At 37.4% G+C, this 25,565-nt stretch overlaps 3 protein-coding genes across 10 annotated transcripts; all 3 read left to right on the top strand.

The window, feature by feature from the left end:
* Positions 1-418: 418 nt before the first annotated feature.
* Positions 419-2,265, top strand: LOC117913079 (cyclin-dependent protein kinase inhibitor SMR6-like). The gene has a single exon (XM_034827990.1). It carries the CDS (start codon positions 1,762-1,764, stop codon positions 2,083-2,085), a length of 324 nt encoding a protein of 107 aa, XP_034683881.1. The 5' UTR covers positions 419-1,761; the 3' UTR covers positions 2,086-2,265.
* A 5,587-nt stretch (positions 2,266-7,852) lies between these two features.
* LOC117915851 (F-box protein At1g70590) lies at positions 7,853-25,130 on the top strand. Of its 8 annotated transcripts, none has more exons than XM_034831594.1 (5): positions 7,854-8,560; positions 9,764-9,897; positions 17,700-17,882; positions 18,422-18,606; positions 24,808-25,130. In XM_034831594.1, the coding sequence occupies exons 1-4, from the start codon at positions 8,038-8,040 to the stop codon at positions 18,587-18,589; spliced, it is 1,008 nt and encodes a 335-aa protein (XP_034687485.1). In that variant the 5' UTR covers positions 7,854-8,037; the 3' UTR covers positions 18,590-18,606; positions 24,808-25,130. The 8 variants fall into 8 exon arrangements, with proteins under 8 accessions (XP_034687523.1, XP_034687485.1, XP_034687494.1 ...); XM_034831603.1 differs by lacking the exon at positions 24,808-25,130 and adding an exon at positions 24,489-24,743; XM_034831625.1 differs by lacking the exon at positions 24,808-25,130 and adding an exon at positions 20,195-20,672.
* LOC117915843 lies at positions 21,739-24,396 on the top strand. Its single transcript, XM_034831566.1, has one exon. The coding sequence runs from the start codon at positions 22,204-22,206 to the stop codon at positions 24,022-24,024; it is 1,821 nt and encodes a 606-aa protein (XP_034687457.1). The 5' UTR covers positions 21,739-22,203; the 3' UTR covers positions 24,025-24,396.
* Positions 25,131-25,565: the final 435 nt, after the last annotated feature.

Here is a 25,565-nt window from a genome sequence, read left to right as displayed (position 1 = left end):
GGAACGATGAAAGACCTCTTCAATCTCTTGCTGTTGCTGACCCTGATCCAGTGCTGAAGAAGATGCTTCCGTGCTCCGACGTCAAGTGCAGGAATTGAGAGTCTCAGTCCGTGTTCGACGCCTGCTTGACCAGCTCAAAAGGAGGCAGCTGGAGTGTGTATATGGGCTTTCAATTAGAGTTGGGCTAAAAAATAGTTCTGTCATGATCTCTAAAATAAAAATCTGCTTAAGAGCTTATGTTTTCAACTCATTTTTGGAAATAAATTCTACATGTAGGGTTTTATTTTAACTTATTATTCGCATTTTTGCCATTATTTTTAAACCCATCATCAGAAATCAAGTGAATAATTAAAAACAAAAACAATTAAAATATATTCTTCTGACATGCGTTGTTTTCTATTTTGTTGCTTGAACATGTTCTAAAAAATCGAAAAGCACGCTTGTAGTTTCCCCAAAGTGTTCCCGGAGATCCAAATTCTGAACTTGCTGCCCTTGGAGGTGGGTCTCATGACTCACGAGTTGTATTGAAGGCAACCCCATACTGTGAACAGGGGAATAATGGATGCTTGTTTCTGTATAGGGAGTCTAGTCCTGCTGGATGCTGGGTGGCTGGTCATCTCCTGTCAGTTCGATGTATTACAGAACCAATTTTGTCCAACTCTCTCTATCTGACATACTGGACTGATCACCGAATCTTGAGATCTTGGTTCCCAGTCTGGTGTGACTTGTGAGTTTCAATGCCCATCCAAAAACAACGGCACGGAAGGTGAAGTGAAAGGCTAACCATAAGGCCATTTTGGAAACAACCTCCACCCACCATGGGACCAACAGGCCTGTAAGGCTGTAACAACAATAGCAATCAGCTGAAGGCATCGAATTCTTTATTCTCTCAATCTCAGAAAAGAAAGAGAGGGGAAAAAATAAGCAAAAAACAAAAGAAGAAGAAAAAGAAAATAAAGTAAGGATTCCTCGAGGAATAAGAAACATGGAAAAGAGGCTTTTGGACGCAGAACGATTCCTTCGATAGTCTGTCACGGGCTTGTGCACTGTAGAGAACTCCGCCAGAGTGCTACAACGGTCCGCCGTGGAGCGCTGTTCAGGCGAATCCGGCCTAGTCGGGGAACCGGTTTTCTAGGTTTGAATCTGGCCATAGCCTATGTTGGAGGGCGCTACGTCATGAGTGTATCATTATTCCACAGACCAATTTGAAAATTATCACATCCATCAAGGACAAAGTCGGAAATCAAGGAAAGAAAATTCCAAGATGGGGAAGGAGAACCGTTGATGTTCCCCATACCAAAATATTTTTTTGGCGCCAAAGTGGAAGTCAATCTCCGAGTGGTGCCCGCGGTCAGCAATTTTCACGGGCACTTTGAAGTTTGGAGTTAGATATCTCTCTCTCCCACACTCTTTAGGCTTTTAAGCATATATTTGCTTAGGTCACGGGTTTCCTCGGGTTCCCTATCTCTACGTCCCTTCATTGGTGGCCTATAACAAAACAATATTCAAGGTCACTCTTCCTCATTTAAAGCCCTTTTGACACCTTTCTCATGTCGCTTCCACCCCCAACCCCTTCTTCCCCACTCTAAAGAAACAAACCACCTTTTCATCTTCTCCACCCTTTTCTCTTTTTCTCACTCCCAACATTTTCCTACTGGTTTCTCACGATTCTCTACTGATTTCTTATACAAAGCCTACCTCCTACCCTTCTTTTATTATTGTTGACTTGGTGAGATAAGATTTGTTCTGTGTGATCCGGAGATGGGGTTGTTCGCCGAGAAGCTTCAAGTGGATGGTGGCTTGGAATCGGAGAACAAGAAGTGGGTTATCTCCGGGATACAGTTACGAGCTCCTTTGAAGCCCGTATATACAAGCCCTGTAGGGAAAGAGCGGGACGAAGAAGGAGAAGAGTGTTCGACGCCGACATATGAAGAAGCCAGAATTCCGACAACACTAACATGCCCTCCCGCTCCGAGGAAGAGGAAGCCTTCTTCTAGGTGCAATTACAATGGTGTTAGGGAGTTCTTCACTCCTCCAGACTTAGAAACTGTGTTTATACGCCATGTTGAGAGGGCTACTAGCTAGCTGATCAGTTGGGAGATGATTCCACAATCTATAATATGTTTTGTTCCTTTCTTTTTTTTTTTCTTTGCCCTTTTTCTCTCTTTGTCTCTTTCATGTTCTTTGTAGTGGATAGCAGAGTTAGCAGTTTATGTATAGCCTTTACAAATTAATAAATAAAATGACAGTCTAGCTTTGTTATGAGTTGTTCAGTCTTTTACATGTTCTTCTCATCTCTGTTAAAGTGATCATCTTGGTCTGGCAAAACAAAACATAAAGAGTTCCCTTTCCACTGCATGGCTTGTGTGTGAGAATCTGCGTTTGAATGGAAAGGAGATCGGATTATTACTGAGCGGCACTTCCCTTTATCCCCTTAACCCTCCCCCTAATCTCAATCAGAAAGCTATCAAGATAGGTATGTTCCTCACTGAAGCTAAACATGATGATGGGCAAAGTTTTTTCCTTTTTTCCCTTTTTGTTTTTGCTTTTTCATCTCATCTTCTTCGTTGTTCTATCTTCTTCTCTTCTTTTCTTTTTCTTTTTCTTTTTCTTTTACCGGTCTCACTTGCATAATGTTTCAACTGTTCATGCACACGAATGCACATGCAAGTCAATTTCAAAGCAAGGCAATTTTCAGGGTTGAGAAGCTGCACGGATGCTCCATAGCTGATTGACTGAGACTCAAAATCCGCATAACCCTAGCCCCCAGCCCCACTCAACCTTTTATCATTCTACCATTATCCCTTTTCTTTATTTTCGATGCGCCCCCACAGAAATGACTCCCACCCACCTCGGACTCTTATGATAGTGGGTTGGGAAGGTTCTCACTAATGCTTTTCAGCGATGGCGTATACTAAATGACAAACCACATATGGTGGGGGGGTTGGATTAGAATCCTATGTGAGTTGAATGGACCTTATTATAACTCTCAAAATCAAAGTCTTTTACTCCAATGAATCGCAAAGTCATAGGCATAGATAAAGCCCCCCGCGATTAGTTTATCAAAAAAGTGAAAATTAAAATAATGACATTCCATTTGTTTACAAATCAAGATTTAATGAGCATGATCATCATGATGCAGAGCACTCGTTTTTTATAGGATAGGGAGCAAGGGAAGCTCACCTAATCAGGGTTGCTTTTCGTGGAATAAACAACAACTCCTCCTCGGGATCGGAGCTGCCGTGAATGGGCGGCTCTGCGGCACCTATGACAAAGGTTATGTATTGCATGATGGGACTTGATTAGCAGGATACTGGGTGTGGTTGAAAATTTGAAATGGATAACTTGTGGAAGTCACTCTCCTTTAGTTTCGAACTTACAAGTTACAACCGACTGACCAAGAACCACATGTATATGCTTGCTTACCTCCGTACATTTTTATGCATATCCCCCTTCAAGGTTTGTTTATTGTTTCTCATCGCAATTATTGGCTAACGACAGTGGAACAAAGAACATAAATGGGATGAATCAGGCAACAGCATGTCATGGTATATATCAAATTTGGATCATTAGGCGATTTTTTATACCCAAAAACTGGAATGCATTGCGGTTGTGATGCGCAAGATGCCGAAGCATTGTGGTGGGTTGAAACAGCTGTTTGATAAACAAAGATAATGCACCAATTAGTAGGACCATAGAATAGTGAACAGTGAGATTCCGATTCCCTTTGAAAGGGAGTGAAGGATGAGACACATTCAGAGAGCATGCGTGAAATTTTGTGCAATTAATGCTAGACCCACCTGAGTGGAATCCGTCTTGAGAGGAATTTATGAGACTCACAATCGGTTAGTATTTACATCTCTGCCGGTGCATATTTAATTTCTTTAACGGAAGCGGGGAAATCTCATGTGGGGCAACTGATCAGAGGAAGGGACCCTGTCCCGGAAAGACGACAGACAATGTGGCGCAGTGGTGGTGTATTTAATTGAATGGGGTCAGTCAATGTTCGAGATCGGTTAGACCGAGGAAACACGGCTCTGTTGTCCTCTTCGAACAACTTGGGGCAAGTCCTTGTGGCCAACTTTTGGTGGTTGGTCGTTATGGGACCATACCCACACTGGTAGAACTAGGGATTTGGAATGAGACAATAGGAAGGGGAAGCTCATACGTCTCCAGGATTGAACCACTTCGGTCAAATCTAGTGGGTTGGTTCCAGCGACTTCTCACTGCTGACCAAATATCACAAGGCATTTACTGGCCAATCAAAATCGAAATTTATGATTGCCTCAAGAGTTTCAATTTGTTTGACTGAAAGCTCGTTAATGCACGCTTTGGTCAGGGATATGAATGTCATAGTGGGGCTCCTCTTGTGCAATGTGCGGTCCCAACCTTCCTGTTTTGGTGGGTGCCGTTGGGATCATCGACTTTTTTCATTCATTAGTTTTCGCAGATAAAGAAATATAATAGAAATTAATTCCTATTTAAGTTCCATTGAATGAGATCAATGTTTTGATAAGAGTCCATATGTTTATTAACCGATCCCACCGAGCAAAAACAAGTCTCATTCAAATGGGTGTTGGAACCATAAATTGAACATACATTATCAATCAAAAAGCACAACAAAATTACACCCTAACTTTTTACAGATCAAAATTGGTAGTGAAGGTTATTGATGGTTTTTGGTCCTGCGCTCTGAAGATACCTTAAATGAGACGCCTTGAAAGTCTGCCAATTTGAGTTTGATGCAGCTTGTGCATAAGCACTTAGTAGAATGGCCATTTCCCTGTGATGTATTTATGTTGTCTAATGCTCGCCTGCCTGGGACACTGCCGAGTCAGAACCGCAAACGGAGAGTCCCATATCAAACTTAGCTCGCCCTATGAATGGTGATAATCTAGATAGTCCCCTAAAAATTCCTTCTTTCTTTATTATTATTTTTTTAAAAAAAATAACAGTACCGGGATCTCCAACTTGGATTCTACCGACGTCCCCTGCATTTAAAACCCAAACAAAGCTTTAACCTAGACCCAAAATTTGAGCTGGAATTTGGTTTGGGCCAGACGCGTCGTGATGGTTTAAGTTTGAACGTGCTTGGCCAAGCTCTGACCGTTCAACCTGATTTGCTGTATGAAATCAGAGGTGAAGAAACAAGCCACCTCGCCTATCACACGTACCCAAAAAAATTCCCAAGCCCATACACGCAGAAGCTTGTTAATGGTGTAAATAAGGCAGAGGAATCCTATGCACGAGGATATGGACGTGAAAGGAATCCTATGCCTCAGAAGAAGACCATGTGCGGGGGTAGGAGGCACTTCAATTCTTCTATAACGACTTTACTCGCTTTGGCTTGGAACGGTGCTCTATTTGTCAAATTATTTTTTTGACAAGAGACGAGCCAGAAGAATCTCCAATTTTATGAAAATTTTGCAGACCACGTCATTGTGATGCACCAACGCGGAAACACTATGTCAGGATGACCCCATTCTATGAAGTATGAACATACTACACACACAAATTTCCTGAATAAATTGTATTTTTATTAATTTAAAGATGGATATAGGTATAATCTTTATTTATCCTTCATTTAAAAAAATTTTAATTATTAATTGAAAGTCTTGAAAAGATTTGATATTACCTTTGATTTAGCTCATGATTTGAAGTACATTTCGATATTATTTAAAGCTTAACTTGATTTTGAAAGAGTCAGGATGTGACTTGACCCTGATGTGACTTGAGCATTGACTTTACTTGAAGCACAGTTTAATTTAAGCCTTGATACAACTTGGATTATGTTTAGATGGTTTTCTAATTTCTTAAAAATATTTTTTTAATTAAAATTCATATTTATAGCATATGATAATTTTTAATTGATCATAACTTCAATTAATTATGAAGATTTAATTGTTTATTCATTATTAAATTAATTTAATTATATGATAAATTATTAAAAATTAAATTTTGCTTTTCTACCCATCGCATGACATGATGTTTTCATAAACATCTTTTTTTGCAACTGAATTAGAAAAAACATAACTAATTTCATAGGAGAATTCTTCATAAAAATGGGTCTTTAAATCTTTTATTTTTTGGTGAAGTTTTCAAAATATGATTCAGTAAATATGTGAACTTATTAAAATATATTTTATAGGATAAAATATATTCCAAAATTTTAGATTTTATTTTAAATTTTGAACTGTCTAAGACCTTCAGGTTAAAAATTAGTATTGGGCCAGACTTCCAAGGTTTGGTAGCTCGACCCTAAAATGGTTTGGGGCTGGACCGTGTCCCAATGGAATTCGTGCTCAATACCATTTTCACAAATCTAGACTGAGCCCATTGATATGGACTTGGAAATGTTGGTGCTAGAAGGGAGATGGATCAAGCCCAATCCAAATCAATCTGACTTATATTACAAAATATTTTAAAAAAATATAACTATTTTTTTTTTTTCAATTTTAAAGATAAAATACATTTTATTTCATCATTTAAAATTACATGGAGAAGTGTTTTCTAAAAATACAATCCATGGACTTGTTATTGAGATTTATACATTCAATTTGGAGTGTGTTTGATAATGATTTCAAAAAATATTTTTAATATTTTTAACACTTGAATAATTATAATTTTTAAGTATTAAAAAGGTTAGAAGTGTTTTTTTAAATTACTGTCAAATGGGTTTTTAATGGAAAAATACTCGATGAACTTATAATGTGATCTATACCTTACTCTTTTACATTTAAAACTCAATACTTTGCCCTATAAATTTATAAAAGAGTGACTTTATCCTCAAATTAGTTAAAAAGTTAACAAACAAGTTATTGAGTAAAGATACAAGGTTGAAATATAAAGAAAATCACTTATTGTTCGAATTTCAAATTCTTATACTTCCTAGCTACTAATAAAAATAATGAATAATTACACAAATATTTATAAAAAATAAAAATTAAAAATAGTAACGACTCTATTTTCAAGGCATTTGAGAAATTTCACTTCAAATATGTTAATTCAAAGTTATTTAAACCACTGTTTCAACTTATATATGAAAAATAATATATTTTCTAATTCTGTGGAGGGTTGGTTGTAGGATGCAAATTTTTTAGTTTCTAATAAGATCAGGGGGCAAAATCTTAATTTTTGAATATATAAGGGTAAAGTGTAAAATATGAAAAATAAAAAAAAATTATTTAACTTTTTTTAAAAAAACATTATTTACAATTTATATTAATGTATATAATCGAACTAATTTTATATTTTTTAAATAATGTTAAAATAAAAATATTAAATTTAATTATATTATATGTCCTTTCATTTTTACAAATAATTGAAAATAATATTTTATTTTTCTTTGATTGAAATTTTCATATTTGTTTTTTTTAAATTGTTTTATTAAATCGGTTTCATTATAATAATATTAGAAAATACCTTTTTTTATTTATATTAATTATGTTTATCTACAACTATAAATAATAATTATTTTTCCCAAAAGAAACCCTAATAGCCAATCAAAAGTCGGAAACAAAAATTAAAAAGGGCTAGTTCTGGAAGTTGAGAGCTTTGTAACTTGTAGCAAAGTTGGAGCGTGGAATCTACATCACTCTTGTTGAACGAAGCAAGAAAAGACTATAATGTCCTTTTTGTAGTTGAACTTGGGCCGGTCCATACATCCAAGGCCAAGATAAGCCCAATCCAGAGATACTTGGACCAGATTTATAAGAAGGTTCTTGAACTGGGATCACGCTGGAAATCCAAGTATTGGTTGGGTTTGGGCCGGCAAATGTCCAAACCTAAAAGTGGGCCGCTATACCAACGAGACGATGACGCAGCCATTTAAAGATGATTGGAAGTTTGAAATCACCTTGCAAGATCAAAGATGACGCTGCATCAACCGGCGGACTGAGGTGGTCGTACATCCCAGTGCGAAATGTGAATGAAGAGACTTCAGCGACTCCCTCCTATTCTGGGCGAAAGGTCTAGGACATCAAACTGTACCTCTTTGTCTCTCTCTCTTGGGGCTTGGAGGTAGGTCATACCAGGTAGATGAAGCAAAGAACATGGCCCGTGAAATCGGAAGGCTCTCGTTTCACCGCCCTCCGTCTATACAGCGGCAGCGGAAAAAAGGAGGAAACCCGCCTCCGTTCCAAAAGGTACAGCTCCATTACAATTCCTTTCAGATCATCAAGGGAGGAAACCGATTTCTCCAAGCTGCCAGACGATATTCTGCAGAAAATCGCTGCCACTTTCACGCTGCCAGACCTCCAAACGGCGTCGTTGGTATGCAGATCATGGAGGGATTCGCTTCGCCCGCTGAGAGAGGCCATGTTGCTCTTGAAATGGGGGAAGCGCTTCAAACACGGCCATGGCGGGGTTCGACCTAACATTCAAAAGGCTCTCGACTCTTTCTTAAAAGGTGCAGGTCGGGGCTCAACCCTGGCTATGGTCGATGCCGGTCTTATTTATTGGGAAATGGGGAAGAAGGAGGAGTCTATAGCCTTGTATCGCAAAGCCGCAGAGCTAGGCGACCCCACCGCTCAGTGCAATTTGGGCATCTCTTACTTGCACTGTAATTACTAACTCTATTTTATCCATTATTTTCGAGGTTCATGTGCTGTGGTAGTCTTAGAAACTAAAAAAATGTTGATCCTTATTTATTATTTAAGTCGTTTCTTTGTTTGGGGTGCGTGGGATAGGGCTATCAGCCGGTTTGTTTTATGTTTGTAGGAACATTGCAATTTAGTATCTCATATTCTTTTGATGGAATTCTGTACGAGTTTTGATCATCTTGTGCGAGTGTGATTTGCAATTCAGCATCCCATTGTCTTTGGAAGAAGTTTCACAGGACTCTTGATTTTTTTTTTGGATGCAAGTTGGAGTCTATTGATATTCAATTTGGGGTGTATGTTTAATGAGTATATAGTGAATAGGGTGTGATTTCAAGTTTGCATGCTTGGTGTGGGGTAGCTTTTACTTTGTATCTTCATTTTGTGGTGAGGAGTTTTAAGTTTTGCTGATGAAGAAATAGGGTTACAGTTGGAGTACTTGGAACAAAAGAACGTTCCCAGTTGAATGATAAATTGGTGTCCAGACTGAGGGGTTATCATTTAGGATTTAATTGGAGTTGGGTTTTGTAATGGGGGAAGTTCTAGTTGGCCATGAAAGTTGTTCAGGTTGCCTGTAAGTATGTTCAGGCTGGAAATGAAGGTTGCATTCACTTCTGTCTTTTTTATTTTTAAAAAATATGATAGATAAACTAGGAAGTCTGAGGGTTTTATGCATTTATTATCAAACATGTTTTTCTCTCATGCCTATATTAAGTGGTGCTTCTTTGGTCCCTTTTGGATACTGATTTTCTTCAATATATGTTATAACACCAATGTAAAAGTTTGGATACCCAAATAGAAAGTAAATGATGACTATGCTAACAAGTGGGATAGGTTTTGAATGAAAATTTTATATAACAGAAAATGGACTTTGATTAATATTCCTATAGAAGAAGAAGGGTTTTATGTTTTTGGAATTTTACTAAACTTGGAGAGGGAACCCTTATTACCTTTTAGCTTCATGGATGATACATTGACTGCAGCATGACTAGTTGGTGAGTTGTGTACACAATGCCTTCTCAATGATAGTTTGTTCAATTTAATATATTTTGGTGCTTCTGATCTTGGTAGCCAGAGCTTGAGAGTTCTTCAATAATGATTTCAATAATCATAAACCTTATTTGTTTCCTTACCGTCTTGTCTTCTATTTATGGTCATATATCTAGCTGAACCACCAAAACGAGAGGAAGCTGCAAAGTGGTTATATCTATCTTCCAATGCTGGCTATGTCCGTGCTCAATACCAACTTGCTCTTTGTCTGCATCGAGGTCGTGGGATGGATCGCAACCTGCCTGAGGCTGTATGTAGCTTTTCCCTTGTCCATTAGTTTCATTACTGAGTTATATGTTTACTTCTTTTTAGCTTCCTTTGGATGCAATTATGGAATTTATTACCTTAAATCTTTTGATAATAATGGAGGTACTTTTCATTATAGATTTTTGATAATAACCCATTAATGCTACCTATCGTAACATGTGATCTGTTTGAATATGTGATTTTTGCACTGGTTTTATTTATTTATTTTAATAGGAAAAAACAACATTAGAATATATTAAAAAAAGCTCCTAATAAAAAGAGGGGACACAACCGATGTACACATGATGTACACAAGTAGAGCTTAAAAAATCAGACTTTCACCCCATTAGACTAATCAAACTCTCACACTAAAAAAAAAGGAAAAAAAAAAAAAAGAAAGAAGAATAAGAAACCATTTTCTTGCAAGAAACACATCTTTTGGTTCCTTGCAAGAACACTTCAATCCTTCAAACATTCTTCTATTATGTTTTTTCTAATTGATCTAAACAATTCATGAGAGAATTAGCCTCCAAACAACTTTCTGCTGATCCAACAAGCCATGCTAAGAAGAGCGCCTCTGAAAGCTGGGGTTTGGTTGGGTTGGGAGCATTCAAGACATGTTGGATAATGAGAACATTAGAGTCCACAAACCAAAAATTCATTTGCAATGAATGAGGGTGTGGATTGCGGATTTAAGGTCTTTATGGCAAATCATAGCATGACCAAACTCCATCTTCTCTTCATGAATTGGTCCAGAGTCAGATTTTTCTCCCATGCTGCTTTTCATGCTACAAACTCTAGAGTTCTAAATTTGCTTAGCAGGGAAAGTGGAAGTTTCATTTGAAGCTAGAGATGGGCAGCAGGATTTGATGGAAAATGATTCTTTTCTAGCAATCTTCCAGACCAGCTTATCCTCCTAGTCACTATAGACAGAAAGGGTTGAAAAGCTCAACAGGGAATCAACAACCTCAGTCAACTTTCAGTCTAAAAGGTTTTTTCTAAATCTCGGTTTGAGGTAGTTCCCATCCCAAAATCTGCCACCCAAGCATCCTTATGGACCATTAAATCAAAAAGCCTTGGAAATCTATTCTTTAAGGAAACCTCACCATACCAATGGTCATGATAAAACATGACTCTCTAAGGCCATTTCCAATGAAAAATCTTGTTTCAAGGAAAAATTAGCTCCACACTTCCTTATCATTTTTTTTATAAGCTTGAGCCATAAATGTCCCTTCCTTTATGAAAGCACCTTTCCCTCCTCCATTTCCTCATATTTCTCCACTATCACCTTTCTCCAAAAGCTTTCTTGCTCAATACCAAATCTTCTTAGCCACTTACGTAATAACACTTTCTCTGGTCCTTTTCAACCTGATCTGCACTACATGGCTACTACAAATTTGATAGGTAATTTTATCAGTAGAATGGTGAATGGTGTCTGACTTTCAATGGACAAAGAATTAAGAAGTGGGATCCAGTCTCTTTCTAAGGATCCCCAAGTAAGGGGACCATTTCTTGAGGGATTTTTTTTTTTTTTTGAAACCATTGATGATATGGTTGGGGGTTTGGTTTTCTTGGTGAAGCCTTATTTTAACTCCATGTGTATGGTGGCTTTAAAACAGTTCCCAAAGAAAATGGTTTGGTGCACGTGTGCTGCCTCGAGGGAAGTGTTTTTTTTTTTTTGGTGGGGGGGTTGATGTGGGGAAACATTTATACCTAGACAACCTGATGAAGAGGTACTGATCATTAGTGAATGAATGTACTCTTCACAAGTCTAGTAACGAATCAGCAAACCATGTTTTAATTCGCTGCAATAAACCTTGGCTACTAGGCGACCTGTTATTGACAATTTCTGGAATGCACTGGGTCTTTCGAGAATTCGTTATGGAGCTTTTTATCGGATGAAAAGTTCACACTACAGGTAAGCAGCAGGAACGTATGATGAATAATTCCCCTCTGTTTTGGTACATTTGGAAAGTGCCCTTTATCAAATCTTTTATAAAGTAATAGACACCACTAGGGATGTTGAATTGCATATCATTGTTTTTTTATTGATAGTTTAAATTTGGGATAGGTGGCTTTGTATTGTTGTTTTCTATGTAGGAAACAACTTAAGACTTCCATTAGCAGAATACATAAATAAGGAGAGGGAGGGTCTCCTTGTTTTAAGCCTTTTGCAACTCTGGAAAAAAACTGTTGTGTGTACCATTTTCTTGCATAAATAGGTGACTTTTTTGAGTTTATTTGCCAAAATCATCATCAACAGCTTGTATAATTTGCTAATCAAATTGATGGATCTAAAATCTTTGATATCACACTGCCTTTCTTAGGAATCAACACAAGGAGTGCACCACTCAAACTCTTTTTAAAATTACAACAAGAATATTACTTATGCAAAATATACAGGGCGTTTGATCAAACAACACCCCAACACTTTTGCCAAAAAACCAAGGTAAAACCATTTGGACTTGAGCTTTGTCTTAACCCAACTCATTGAGTGCATTCCCTCCTCAATGAAGGGCCTTTCCAATCATCCATTGTCCTCTTCCCCCAATTGCTCAAGGACCCTACCCTCAATGCCAATCCTCCCCCTTGGCTAAAAAAAATTGCAGAAGAAGAAAAAAAAGACAAAAAAAGAAAAAGAAAAAGAAGCACAATGTTTTAAAAATTGGACCAATCATTGAATTGGAAAAATTACCAGTTCATAGTTTAATGGTTAGATTGGTGGTTGAACTGTAATCGAAATAATGACGTCATAAATATTAATTAATATTTTATTAAAATTAAAATTAATTTTAATAAATTAAAAATATATATGTAATTAAAGTTTTTAATAATATTTCATTTTTTATATTTAATATGTTAAATTAAATGATAAAGATATATATAGATGTATTAATACATTAAATTTTATTAAATAGAATGTGTATAATATTTAATTATGAAGATATATTTAAGATGAAAAGAAAATTATGATATTTAATTTTATCTACAATATGTATTTTATTATTTTAAAATTTTAAAATTTATCATGTTAATTAATTTATATTATTTTCATGCTTGTCATTAATAATTATTATAAAAATAAATGTGCATGTAAATATATATATTGGTTGAATGATAAAAATTTGAAAAGAGCGTTAATAAATAAAACTTACTAACATTTTTATCAAAACAGTTCAATAGCTTGAATGATCAATTGCCTGTTTTCTAACTTAAAGGTTCATGGCTCAAGTCCCCACCATGCAAAGTTTCTTTTCTTATCTTGTAACCGATCTCACATTAGTAGATGATAAACTACATGTGTTGTATAAATTGCATAAGTTTTGAAGGAGTAGGTTCATCATTGTTTTGGTCAAACAAAAGTTAACCAGTTCACAAGAAATCGAGCGGTTCATCCAACTTGGTGGTCCGACCATCGGTTTGAATAGTTTGATGCCGGTCTAACCCATGAATGGTTTATTTCTGTCAATAGGACTGGTTTGGTTCAGATTTTAAAACATTGAGAAGACCGTTTTGGCCCTATTCAACTTAGTCTCATCAAGATTCAAGACATCACAATCTCTCAATCCTCATCTTTACAATCCCTTTACTTATCAGGAAAAAAAAAAAAATCTCTCAATCCTCATCTTACCAACCTCCTTTTTATATCCCCTCTACATGAGACATGTTAATCATAAGTTGAGATATGTGATATACATATCCCATATATTATAAATTTGTGCTTCTAAAAAAAAAAAAAAAAGAGGAGGGGGGGTGGTGTACTCAGGCCGAAAGAGGGAGGCATGGTGTAGGGCTTTGGAAAGCTATCAGAAAGGAGTGGATGGGTATGTATAGCAGTTCAGCCTTCCGAGTGGGCAATGGTCGGAGGGTGAGATTCTGGAAGGATAAGTGGTGTGGAGATGAGCCTCTCTACGAATCCTTCCCCTCTCTTTTTGCCATTTCTCAGGCGAAAGACGCGTGGGTGTCGGAAGTGTGGAACCAAGATGGAGTAGGGGATGGGTGGACCCCTTTGTTCTCAAGGGCGCTGAATGATTGGGAAATTGAGATGATGGAACAGTTTATGCTTAAAATCCAAGCCTTTAGGGTGCAAAGGGAGAACGAGGATAAGATGGTTTGGACAGCATCTAAAAGTGGTGTCTTTTCAGTCAAGTCGCTCTACTCTATTTTGGAGCCTGGAGGTTCAGCTATGTTCCCATATGTTGGTATCTGGAGAGCAAGTGTGCCGCCAAAGGTAGCCTTTTTCTCATGGGAAGCATCCTGGGGCAAAATCTTAACTCTAGACCAACTTCAGAGGAGGGGTTTTTCTTTGGCAAATACGTGCTTTCTTTGTCTTGCTGAAGAAGAAACAGTGGATCATCTTTTACTCCATTGTGTTATGACGAGGACATTGTGGAATCTTCTTTTTTCTCTCTTTGGGGTGGAGTGGGTTCTCTCTGGTACAGTTAAGGAAACTCTCCTGGGGTGGCATGGAGCTTTTGTGGGGAAAATCCGTAAAAAGGCGTGGCAAATGGCCCCCTTATGTATATTTTGGACAGTTTGGAAGGAAAGAAATTCGTTGGCTTTTGGGAATGAGGTGTTGTCAATCCAAAGGTTGAAACATTCTTTTGTAAGTAATCTGTGGTCATGGGCGAGGATGTTTATAGTTTTGAGCCCGCGGTCTTTGGTTAGCTTTATTGAGTGGCTAGGTTTTTGTTATAGGTAGGGGTTCGGGCTCGCTTCCTTGGTTTTGAGTCGAGGGGCTGCTTTAGTATACTCTTTGTATACCTAGAGGACACTAGTTTGGTGTATCCTCTTTCATTTTAATATACTTCTCTTTACTTATCAAAAAAAAATATATTATAAATTTGTGCTTCTCATCAATTTTTTTTCTTCATTTTTTAATATAACATGTTTTGCAAAACAAAAATTTTTGATTTAAAATTAAATTTGTAGTTTAAAAAAAGAACTAAAAAAAATGCATAAAATATATTGTATAATAATCTAATATATGTATTATTTAAAATATACATTTTTTTTATATATTGGATAACATAATATAATTTTTTATGTATAAATTTTAAATATTTAAGTCATGAATATTATTAACAAATAAATAAAAAATTACTTACTAAAGTTTAAATTGTAGAACAATTTTTAAATAATACTAAACTTGAGAGAGATTTCATATATATATTTTTTTAATAGCAAATATTGAAATGCAATATAATTTTTATTTTAAAAAAATATTGAATATTAAAATACAATAGGTTTTCCATTCTATTTTTTCTTTCTACAAACAAAAAATAAGCATGTCATAATATATCCCATTGGATATAATATCTAAGGATATCATGTACTACTAAAAATGATGTGCTAAAATATAGTTATGACTTCGACGTATGTGGTCTTTTATTAGTGTTTTAGTGTTAAGTATAGTTATGACTTTTTCGGTCAATCTGTCTATTCATCAAATAAATAGCAGTTCTATATATCGATATGTATTGTCTTGGACCATCAATAATGATTTTTCTTTAAAGTTTGGCTACTTGATTGATCCACTTATTTCTATTATGTCAATATTAATCACTATGGTTGGAATTATGATTCTTATTTATAGTGGCAATTATATGTCTCATGATCAAGGATATTTGAGATTTTTTGCTTATATGAGTTTTTTCAATGCTTCCATGTTGGGATTGGTTACTAGTTCTAATTTGATACAAATTTATATTTTTGGGAATTAGTTATCATATCCTACCTAGTGGGATATGATATCCTATCCTATCTTTTACAGCCAACCATAGTCAAAGGGTTTCGAGAATGGGAATATGAAATGTGGGGGGACAAACACCAAACCCTGCTCTCCTTTTGTAGATGCCATACATCTTGTCCTTTACCTCTCCTCACCTAGACAGGTAGCTTGATTCCCCAACTTTCTTACCAGATTCTCCCTTTTCCATGCATGAATCCGATGCACCTTCTATATATAGCCCACTACACCTCCCTCTGCAATTGTTTTACCTTTCATCATCACTGCATTATGGGGATGAGCCCCTCAAGGTGTTTTCAATTAAAGAAAGAAAAGGAATACAAGAAAAGGAAGAAAAAGAAAATTTTCTTGGTTTAGGTTCTTTAGAGTCACAATTAGTAAGTTTCAGTATTTGAGTCTCATTTAGAATTTGGAAACTCTTTTTTTTTTTTAAATTCTTCTTAAAAGAAGTTTCTATATTTTTAAACTCTTTATTTTTTAAAAGTCTCTTTTTCTAGGAACTTCTATTTATGTGTTTTTTTAGCATCTGGAAGGACTCTTATTACAAGAAGTTTTTTAACTCTAAAATGATAGCTTATATCATAGTGAGAATTTAAGGCTTTTCTATCTTTTCTTCTTTCTCTTTTTTCTCATTTTTATTTTCTTTTTCTTGCTGCCATAATCTTAATTCCTAATTTCTCTCCTTAATCCTCAAAGAGTGAAGTTGTAGACCATCTGGTTTCATTGTAGATAACCACCTTAGGTTGTCCTCTATTACTACATCTCTTGGAGACACATTTTCTCAGCACAATGTAATGGAATAAAGACCATGCTATGACTTTCACTTTACCTGGAAACTCTCTTCAGTTTTTTACTAAAATTCTTGCCCACTGAAATCATGCTGATATGCAATATCCTCAACCACCAAGATGAAGCTTCCACAAGCATCACCTACTTTCTTAAATAACTTCTTCCCCCACAAGTGAATAGGCATCCTCAAGAGGTGTGCCTAAGATTCTACAAGGTGGGAGTCCCAGTGAAAGCCACTGGCTGCTGGCACCCATTTGTGTAAGGGGAAGACTTTCTGCTGAAAAAGCTTACTGCCTTCAAAATCCAATTCACTGCCTTTGTGGAAGAGCACTCAAAAAGGACAAAGGAATTACTTGGACCTGCCACCTTTGCACCATCTTCCTCCATTCCCAATGGTCATGCTTCTGCTTCTAAGAAGTCCGGCAGAGGATTCCCTGCTGCTTTCCAACACCTCATCAGGCAACATTTCACCTCATTAACTTTCTCGATGTCATCCTTCTTCGTCTCTGTGCTGCACTGAGTCCTCAAACCTAGCCAGTTGCCTCCTCACATTTCTGCAAGACTTGCGCTTTCAGAAATCCATGCAGAAGATTTCCCCACCTTTGAGGAGAGAAGCTCAAAGGTGGGAATGGTGCTGGAAGAGGCTGATCTAAGAACACACATGAGTTCCTGATTTTGGGAGCAATAGCATCCTAAATCAGCAAATCAAACCCCTCTGGGAAAAATCAAGTAAAATCTCCATGCATCCTCTGAAAAAACAGAACAGAGTTAGTACCTCTCTGCTTGGTTTTGCCTTATTTCAGCCCTTATCCACCCCCAGTATCTTCTAACCCCTTGGAAAGCAGCTCCTTCTCTTTCCACTTACAGCAACTATCTGGAGAGTTCAGCCACCAAACTAAGCCTTTTTTGCTCATCAAACAAGAATAACCCTTCCCCCTTTCTGTAATCCTTACTTCAACTTTACCCTTCATCTCACCAGTAGAAAACTCAAAAAAAATTTGGCATCTACAAGTGATGGCTCATCTATGAATGATATGTGAAGATTGGCTACTTTGATGAACTGCCAAAGAAAAGAAGATTTGATGAACGCAGTTCTATGCACAGGATTTACATCACTGAATCTCTGTTCAGACTGCTATTCTTGATGGCAAATTAACAATTTTTTTCTTCTTCTTGTTTTTATCTGGAAGAAAATGCAATTCTTTTCCTTTATTCACATACTGTATTAAGAATTTATCGTCTGATAATTTTTCTTGTTTCTGTAACAGGCTAGATGGTATCTGAAAGCTGCAGAAGGTGGGTATGTGCGTGCTATGTATAATGTGTCACTATGCTACTCGTATGGTGAAGGTTTGGTGCATAGTCATCGGCAAGCGAGGAGATGGATGAAGCGAGCTGCTGATCGAGGCCACAGTAAAGCCCAGTTTGAGCATGGACTTGGTCTTTTTTCTGTACATAACCTATATACACCACTTTAGCCTTTTCCATGATTTATATATAGAGGTTAATACACTATATGTAACAGGAAAAAAACACATGGTTCTAATTCTTATAACTCACTCGGATTAGGGCTCACTGAAAAATAAAAAGTTGAAAAGAATGTGCTTGTAAACACATTAATATATTAAAAAAGAATGGAATAAAAGTCATTTCGTCGGTGGGCCTATTAACAACCTTGAACCATGTAGTAATGTTCTAGGTTTATGCTACTTGGCATAAGCTATTTATGAAGCTTATAAGACTTGAAGAGAAAAACTGAAAATGTTAATACTAAAACTAATTATTTGTTGTACTATCTTGTTATGGGTTCCACATAAAATAAGTCTAAAAAAACTAGGGGGTTTTTAGGCTGGTATTGGATGCTTGTATGATCAGAGGACCATGCTGGCTAGAGTGTTTGATCTCCCTGCTAATTGGAAAACTTATATTAAATGTTCAGTTAAGTTTGAAGTCTGGACTCTGATGGGTGCTGATGATACCATTTGGGCAGGAAGGGGAGATGATGAAAGCTGTAGTCTACCTGGAACTTGCCACCCGAGCTGGCGAAACTGCAGCAGCTCATGTCAAGAATGTAATTCTCCAGCAACTGTCAGTGACTTCTCGTGATCGGGCTATGCTTCTTGCAGACAATTGGCGTGCTTTGCCTACATCTCACTAAATTTGCTTCAAACCATGGTCTGTATATCTTTCCATTTTCTTATCATGGTTTGGGCTGTCTTTTTTCAGTTTTCTTCTGTGTGATGAGTGGTGATAGTTGATATTGCATTATGTATATAATAGAACTGATCCCTTGGGCTGTTTTCTGGTTCCTTTGCTCCTGTGTCTCTAATTGTCTATTCTCATTTCATGGACTCTGGGTAATTTTCAGTGCTAACTAGAAAAGCTGTGTAGTATATAACCTCTTTTGCATCTTGAGTTGGCTTTTAAATCGCTAACTTCTAAATAGTCCTAGATTTCTTCCTGGGATTGCCTCATGAGCCATTAGAGACACTGTTGATTCTGCAGTTCTCAGACCAAAGTAGCTTTTCTCAATTTTAAGCGGGGGATCTGATGGATCCACAGCCTGTACATCCCATGCCTGGAATCAAGAAATGACTTGCAAACATAGGAGTTGTTTGATCAATGCATTGCCCCAGCAGACCAGAGGTGTTATCCTCCTCTACTGTTAAAACTTAACTACTGGTTTATTTAATTGATTGTCCACGAATTGCTCCGAAGATAGGACCCCGACACAGGTAATAAAAACTGCTTACTGATCATATGACTGATTCCCCCCGCTTGGATTAGGAAATGATGCAGAAATAAAGCTGGTTGTATGACATTCTATTGAATTTCTTTATTCGAATTCCTAAAACTAGCTTTTTGAAACTCTCTTTCAATTTCTTTTGAACAGATTCACATCCTACGACCATTGCCCTTTACGAATGTCTCCCATTCTTTTAAGCAGTTGTATATCCTACAAGAGAAGCCCTTTAATAATGTCTCCCAGCATTTATGACAAATGGAAAAGAGCTAGTTGTACAACATGCTCTTGAACTTCTTTACTCAAATTCCAAAAATTAGCTGTTGAGACTTCTTTTTCTGCTTCTAAACAGATGTACACCCTATTAGAATTGTTTTCCACCAATGTATCCCAGCATTCATCATGAATTTCCTGTTCTAAGGTCTCCTCATTCCATCTATCAGTCTTCATTGCTAGTGCCAATAGATTTGAGCATTTTCCTTGATAGTTCACAATTTTTTTAAACAGATGTACATCCTACATGAAATGGCCTTTATCATGTCTTGCTGCATTTACTATGAATTTCCTGTTCTAAGGTCTCTTCATTCCATTTATCACTTGTTGTCAGTGCCAACAAAATTGAATATTTTCTCAGATATTTTGAGAGACAAAGAACTTCATTAGTCTCTAATTCCTCCCCCAATTTGAAAAACTATTGTAAGGGTTTGTTTGAGGTTTTCACCTATTCATATAAAGGGTCAGGGTATGGTTGGTCTCTTCCAACCTGTTTATAAATAGGTTGACTTTCATCCTCCCAAACCCAACAGGCTGTTTTACCATGTTCCCCTTTTATAAATTATGTAATGCTTGTAGCATTTCATTTTTATTAGTCATTCTTTCAATTTGACATAATTATATCAATGTTGTATTTATAGACCATTATAAATAGTTTTATATTACTGAAATAGTTTTTTTTTTTTAATGGAATATTTGTTTTTCATTTAAAACTATGAAAAAGAAAAGCTAGAGTAAATGTGTTAGGTGCGTCGGGTTAGATTCATGGCTGTGAAGTTTGAACGGGTATGATGACCTGGATATGTGGGACAGCAGAAACTGGATAAGTATAGCCTTCCCCACTTCTCTACTAATGCTACGGCGGGCTCTGAGTTTGGATGTACTTGAAGTATTTTGGAAAAAAGGGGAACCATATCTATCTGATGGCAGAACATCCTTCTACCATCCCTTTTCTGATTGTAGTTGCAAATCCTGGTTTTCAATGGAACCATAAATGCATTTTGGTGTACATTTTCAATTTGTTTCAGTGAATGTAAAATATGAAACTGTCCATGATGGGCTTTTTTTTTTTCTTTTCTTTCTTTCCCCGTCGATATGATGTATAATTGGCTCTGATGAGTTACTAGGTCACACTAACTTCTTATTTTGGATCATTTATTCCGTTCTTGAGCTAAGTTGGCTGATTTTTCCTTAATTGGATTAATTCATTCAAGTTTGGATTTTAGTGGAGTGGCCAGACATCATGATCAGGTTGTTGAAATCATCCTCTTTCTTTCTTGTTTTAATCGTAGTTTTTCTAGTTGACAACCAGGTAGAAGGTAACGTTAGGGTGTCAAGGCGCTCCAATGACCCAAAATATTTTATTTTGGGGCCTTAGAAGGGAATAGAGTGGGTTCAATGTCTCTCTCTCTAGTATGCAAGAACGCATTGGAATCAATTGAAAAATAGGTAGTGGGGTTCCACTAAGTGACTTATTAGCGAGTAGTATAAGCGGGAACCTGATAAACGGTCGCTTCGTGTTCCCCAACTGCTGAGGATCTGGCTTGATTCTTGGCTTTTATTTTCTGGCTTTTCTGGAAAGCCTGGAAAATTCCCAGGCTTGAAGGTTTCTTTTCTCCAAAACTCCGTTGGTTTTATATGAAACCTGAGTTGGAATTCAACTTTAAAGTTATGTGGAGGCTTCGAATAATACGGAAGACAACGATTTTACGTTGTGGGCGAAATGCGTTTCCGGAAAAGAAGGTAGTAAGATATGAAAGAAATGTTGGATGTTCTCCATGTCCAGCCATTCATCACTGGGTACAAATCCAGAGCAAGCACAATCCGCATGACCCATGAATGACATTGTGTAACTGATGATGGATCCATTTGGGTTTGGGTTATAGCTGTCACCATTTAAACTTGATTAATACAACAATAAAAATAAATTAAGTTGTATACCTGAATTTCAGGAAACCGCTTTTACCTTAAAAGGTTGCCTAAAATTCTCCCCTTTTGAAACTAGTTTCATCTTTCAACTCATTATTGCAAGTGGGCAATGATAGCATTTAAGGATTCTACCTATCTATATCTATATGTAATGTAATCAGCGTCATGGTCCATCCACACGCCTATTCATATCAGCTGGACTGACTGTAATGTTAGTATGTTACTTGAGGAAGTTCAAAAAGGAGAGAGAAACAAGGGAAAAATCAATCTCCGTGGTGCTCACGCAATCGATTTTAGTCCAATGTCATGGTTCAATATTGGTAGGGGGATAAAAAAAATAAAAAAAATTGGTAGGGGAAATATTGGAAATCTCCACACTTGAAGGGCTATTAAACGTAATCCATTTTTGTGTAGTATTGTAGGCATGGTCTACAAAATAGAAAGAAACATAAATGTACAAAAATAAGGAGTAATTTTGTATGATGTATTCCTGAAAGAAAAGAACACAAAAAAGAGTCAAAAGCCAACTAGAGTGAGTAGGATTTGCAAGGGAAGCAGCTAAAAAGGAGAAAGTGTGAGTGGACAATAATGGAAAAGAAAAATATTCCAGAGAATATGTGTTTTAATTCAATGATGTTTGTAGAAAAATAGATGATAAGAATGATAGGAGGATGATTAAAAGACCCAACTGGGAAGTTGGAACCACGATAGATGTTTGACTGGGCTTTGACGTTAAACCAAAACTGCAGCCAACCACCTTCCCCAATTCCGAGAGTCCGTTTACCATCTTCATTAACTTCATTTTCAAACCACGAATTCTTGGATCCATGATGGAAACCGGAGAGAAGCTAATCGAAGAACAACTATCCGGTGCGATCCAGTTGGTGGAGCGAGTTCGGGCGGCGGAGAGGGACGCCCACTCGTACAAGTTCGAGTGCTCCGAGGTGTGGAAGCAAGCCGGTTGTATCGGCGCAATGGTCCGGTCGGTTATCCGAATCGTCACCTCGACTCCGTTTCTCTACGAGCGCCCAATTCGGTGTGTGGTGGCGGCGGTGTGTAGTACTCTGGAGCGCGCCTTGGCACTGGTTCGCAAGTGTAAGCATCGGAGTGTTCTTCGCCGAGTCGTCACCATCATAAACGCGGCTGATTTTCGTAAAGTGTTTAGCCTGCTGGAAGCCTCTGTGGGGGACATGAAATGGCTTCTCAGCGTTGTGGACGCCGACGGAGGTAATGGGGTTGGTGGTATTGGTGTTTCTATTGCCCCAATTGCAAGTAATGATCCGATTCTTTCTTGGGTTTGGTCCTATATCGCCTCCGTTCAAATGGGGCAATTGCCATATCGAATTGAGGCCGCCAACTACCTGGTTTCCATAGCACAGGATAATGATCGGAACAAGAGGATTATAGCGCAAGAAGGCGGCGTCCCTCCGCTCTTGAAGCTCATGAAGGAGAGCGCATCACCAGACGCACAAATTGCGGCTACAACAGCTCTTCTTCATTTAGCTGATGTTCAAGAGAGGGTTAGATTGATTGCTGATGAACTGGGGGTTCCGATTATAGTGCATGTTCTTCGTAATTCGCCCATGAGGGTTCAGACAGTGGTGGCCAATTTGGTAGCCAGGATGGCGGAGCTTGACCCCTTTTCTCAGGAGGAGTTTGCCAGGGAGCATGTGGTTAGGCCGCTGGTGACATTGTTGTCTTTCGAGATAGTTATGAATGAAAATGATCCAAAGATGAGTATTCATTCTCTTGTTCAGATTAACAAAGAAGTGGGTGAAAGCTCAACAGTTAACGCCAAACTTCATTTGAATTCATGTTCTTCGATGTATGGGGAAGGTAGTGGTAGAGGTGGGCGTCATAACAAAGACAGGGAGAATGAGAAGCCTGAAGTGAAGATCAACTTGAAAACAAGCTGTGCAGAGGCTTTACGGATGCTTGCAAGAGGGAATGTGTCCAATAGCAAAAGGATAACAGAGACAAAGGGGCTGCTTTGTTTAGCCAAACTCATTGAGAAGGAAAAGGGAGATTTACAATTCAACTGCTTGATGACTATAATGGAGATAACTGCCATAGCTGAGTATAATGCTGAACTTAGACGGGCAGTCTTCAAGATCAATTCTCCTGCTGCAAAAGCCGTTGTCAATCAACTTGTGAGGTTGATTGAAGAGGTCGACAGTACATTATTGCAAATTCCTACCATAAGAGCTCTTGGTTCACTGGCTCGAACCTTCAGTGCAAGGGAGACTCATGTCATCCGTGCCCTAGTGGCACGACTTAGCCATTGGAACCATGATGTTGCAATGGAAGCTGCCATTGCCCTAGGGAAGTTTGCTTGTCAGGAAAACTACCTTAATGCTGAGCATTCAGACTCAATTATCAAGTTTGGTGGTGTTACACCTCTGATGAAACTAATGAGAGTAAATGAACAAACTCGGCTGCATGGACTGATCCTCCTCTGCCATCTTGCAATACATTCTGGCAATAGTGAGAGTTTGGAACAAGCAAGAGTGTTGACCATTCTTGAAGGGGTGCAACATACCATGATGGCCCAACATCCTGATTTAAGAGAGTTGGTTTTACAAGCAACATTCTTCCTCAGGATGTACCACAATGGTGTCCTTGGTGAAGGGCAGCCTTATGTGCCATGAATGTTATTTCAGTAGACTACTGGATCTATGTTTTTATGAGGACATAGATGTGTTGTTCTCTGCTTGAACCATGTTAGTACATTTTGACCGAGAGAAAAACAGGGCTATTAGAAATGCATAGTTGTTCAAAAAAGAAAAGTAATAGGTGCTGTTCTTTGCTTGAACCAAGTTGATATAGTTTGATCTTGAAAAAACAGCTACACAAATGTATAGTTGCTCAAAAAGGAAAAGTTATAGTTCATCCAATTAGGAAGTCTTCTAGTAAAGTAGTGATACATATTCTGATTAGATGGTTATCAACCTTGTTACCTGAACACACTGTGCTGGATTCATTATTGTAAATATAACTGGGATATCAATTCATTTTTCTGACTCTGTTGTTTTAACTTTTATTTTCACGTTTCTACTTGCTTTCAATGGATGTCTTCTCTTATTTTGTTTTAACCAATCTCTTTTGTTTATAGGTGGTCCTGCAATTGGAGTCAATCACATAATGCACTACATATATTCTTAAAATAGTGCAGAATGGCGCAGTCATAGAGTTGTCACTTTTTGGCATGCACTCAACTTATCCTTTAATATTGTTCCATAAAATTAAACTGGTTCTACTGAAGCATTAGGGTAAAAATTGTTCCAAAATCAGCTGATTCTCTCCTAATTGCCACATGCATGTTCTGGTGCTATTCTGAAGCAAAAGCAGCTTGGTTCAGTGTTTATTTCATGATTGCCTTGTGTTTTCCTTTTTCTTTTTCTTTTTTTTTGTGCTATATTTGCTTTCAACAGCTTTCTACAACAGGATCTTATTTCCCCAGTGAGCATTGGGGTGGACTCCTCAGAACTGATGAAAAAATTGGTCAACCAGGATTCAGAGACTCGCAGCATTTTCAGCTTCGTTTGATTATTGGAGGTAAACAAGTCAAACTGAAATTTGTAGGAGGACTTGGTCTTGTTTGCTTGAAGATATACTCTTAATTGTTGTGGTGTATCTGACTTCTGGCTTGGTCGCTTAAAAGATAGAATGGCTGTCCTGTTGATAATTGGAGTTCTACTGACAACTATTTACATTTTGCATGTTTCTGGAATAAAAGCATTAGATCTCTTCCAAAGGGACAAGTACAATGGTTTGGGAGATTGAGGAGCTCTTCTCAGAAATGTGCCACTTAAGTCCAAATTATTGTTAGGCTTCTTAGATTCTATGACTGAAACCCCATTTGTTTAGTAGGAAAGGGGACAGAATACCTCTATTTCACTAATTTCTTGATAATATTTATATATCCTACTATTTAATAAAACATAACAAAATTTAAAACCGATGTTTGTTTTATTAGCAATTTTTGGGTTTGGAAATTATTGGCTTATGTTGACATACCATGGAAGCCATTGTGTTTGCTTGTCCTTGTGGTTTTCTTCCTAACAAAGGGTATATCCCTTTCATCCCCTTAGGATTGCCAATAGACCCTTCCTACTTCCCACTAGGATTACTATAATTTTCTCTTTCTTTGTATTACAACGGAATGAGTCCACTGTCTCCACATCCTGCA

The sequence above is a fragment of the Vitis riparia genome, chromosome 1, assembly GCF_004353265.1.
Source record: "Vitis riparia cultivar Riparia Gloire de Montpellier isolate 1030 chromosome 1, EGFV_Vit.rip_1.0, whole genome shotgun sequence".
NCBI lineage: Eukaryota > Viridiplantae > Streptophyta > Magnoliopsida > Vitales > Vitaceae > Vitis > Vitis riparia.
This window is presented reverse-complemented; position numbering and strand designations above follow the sequence as displayed.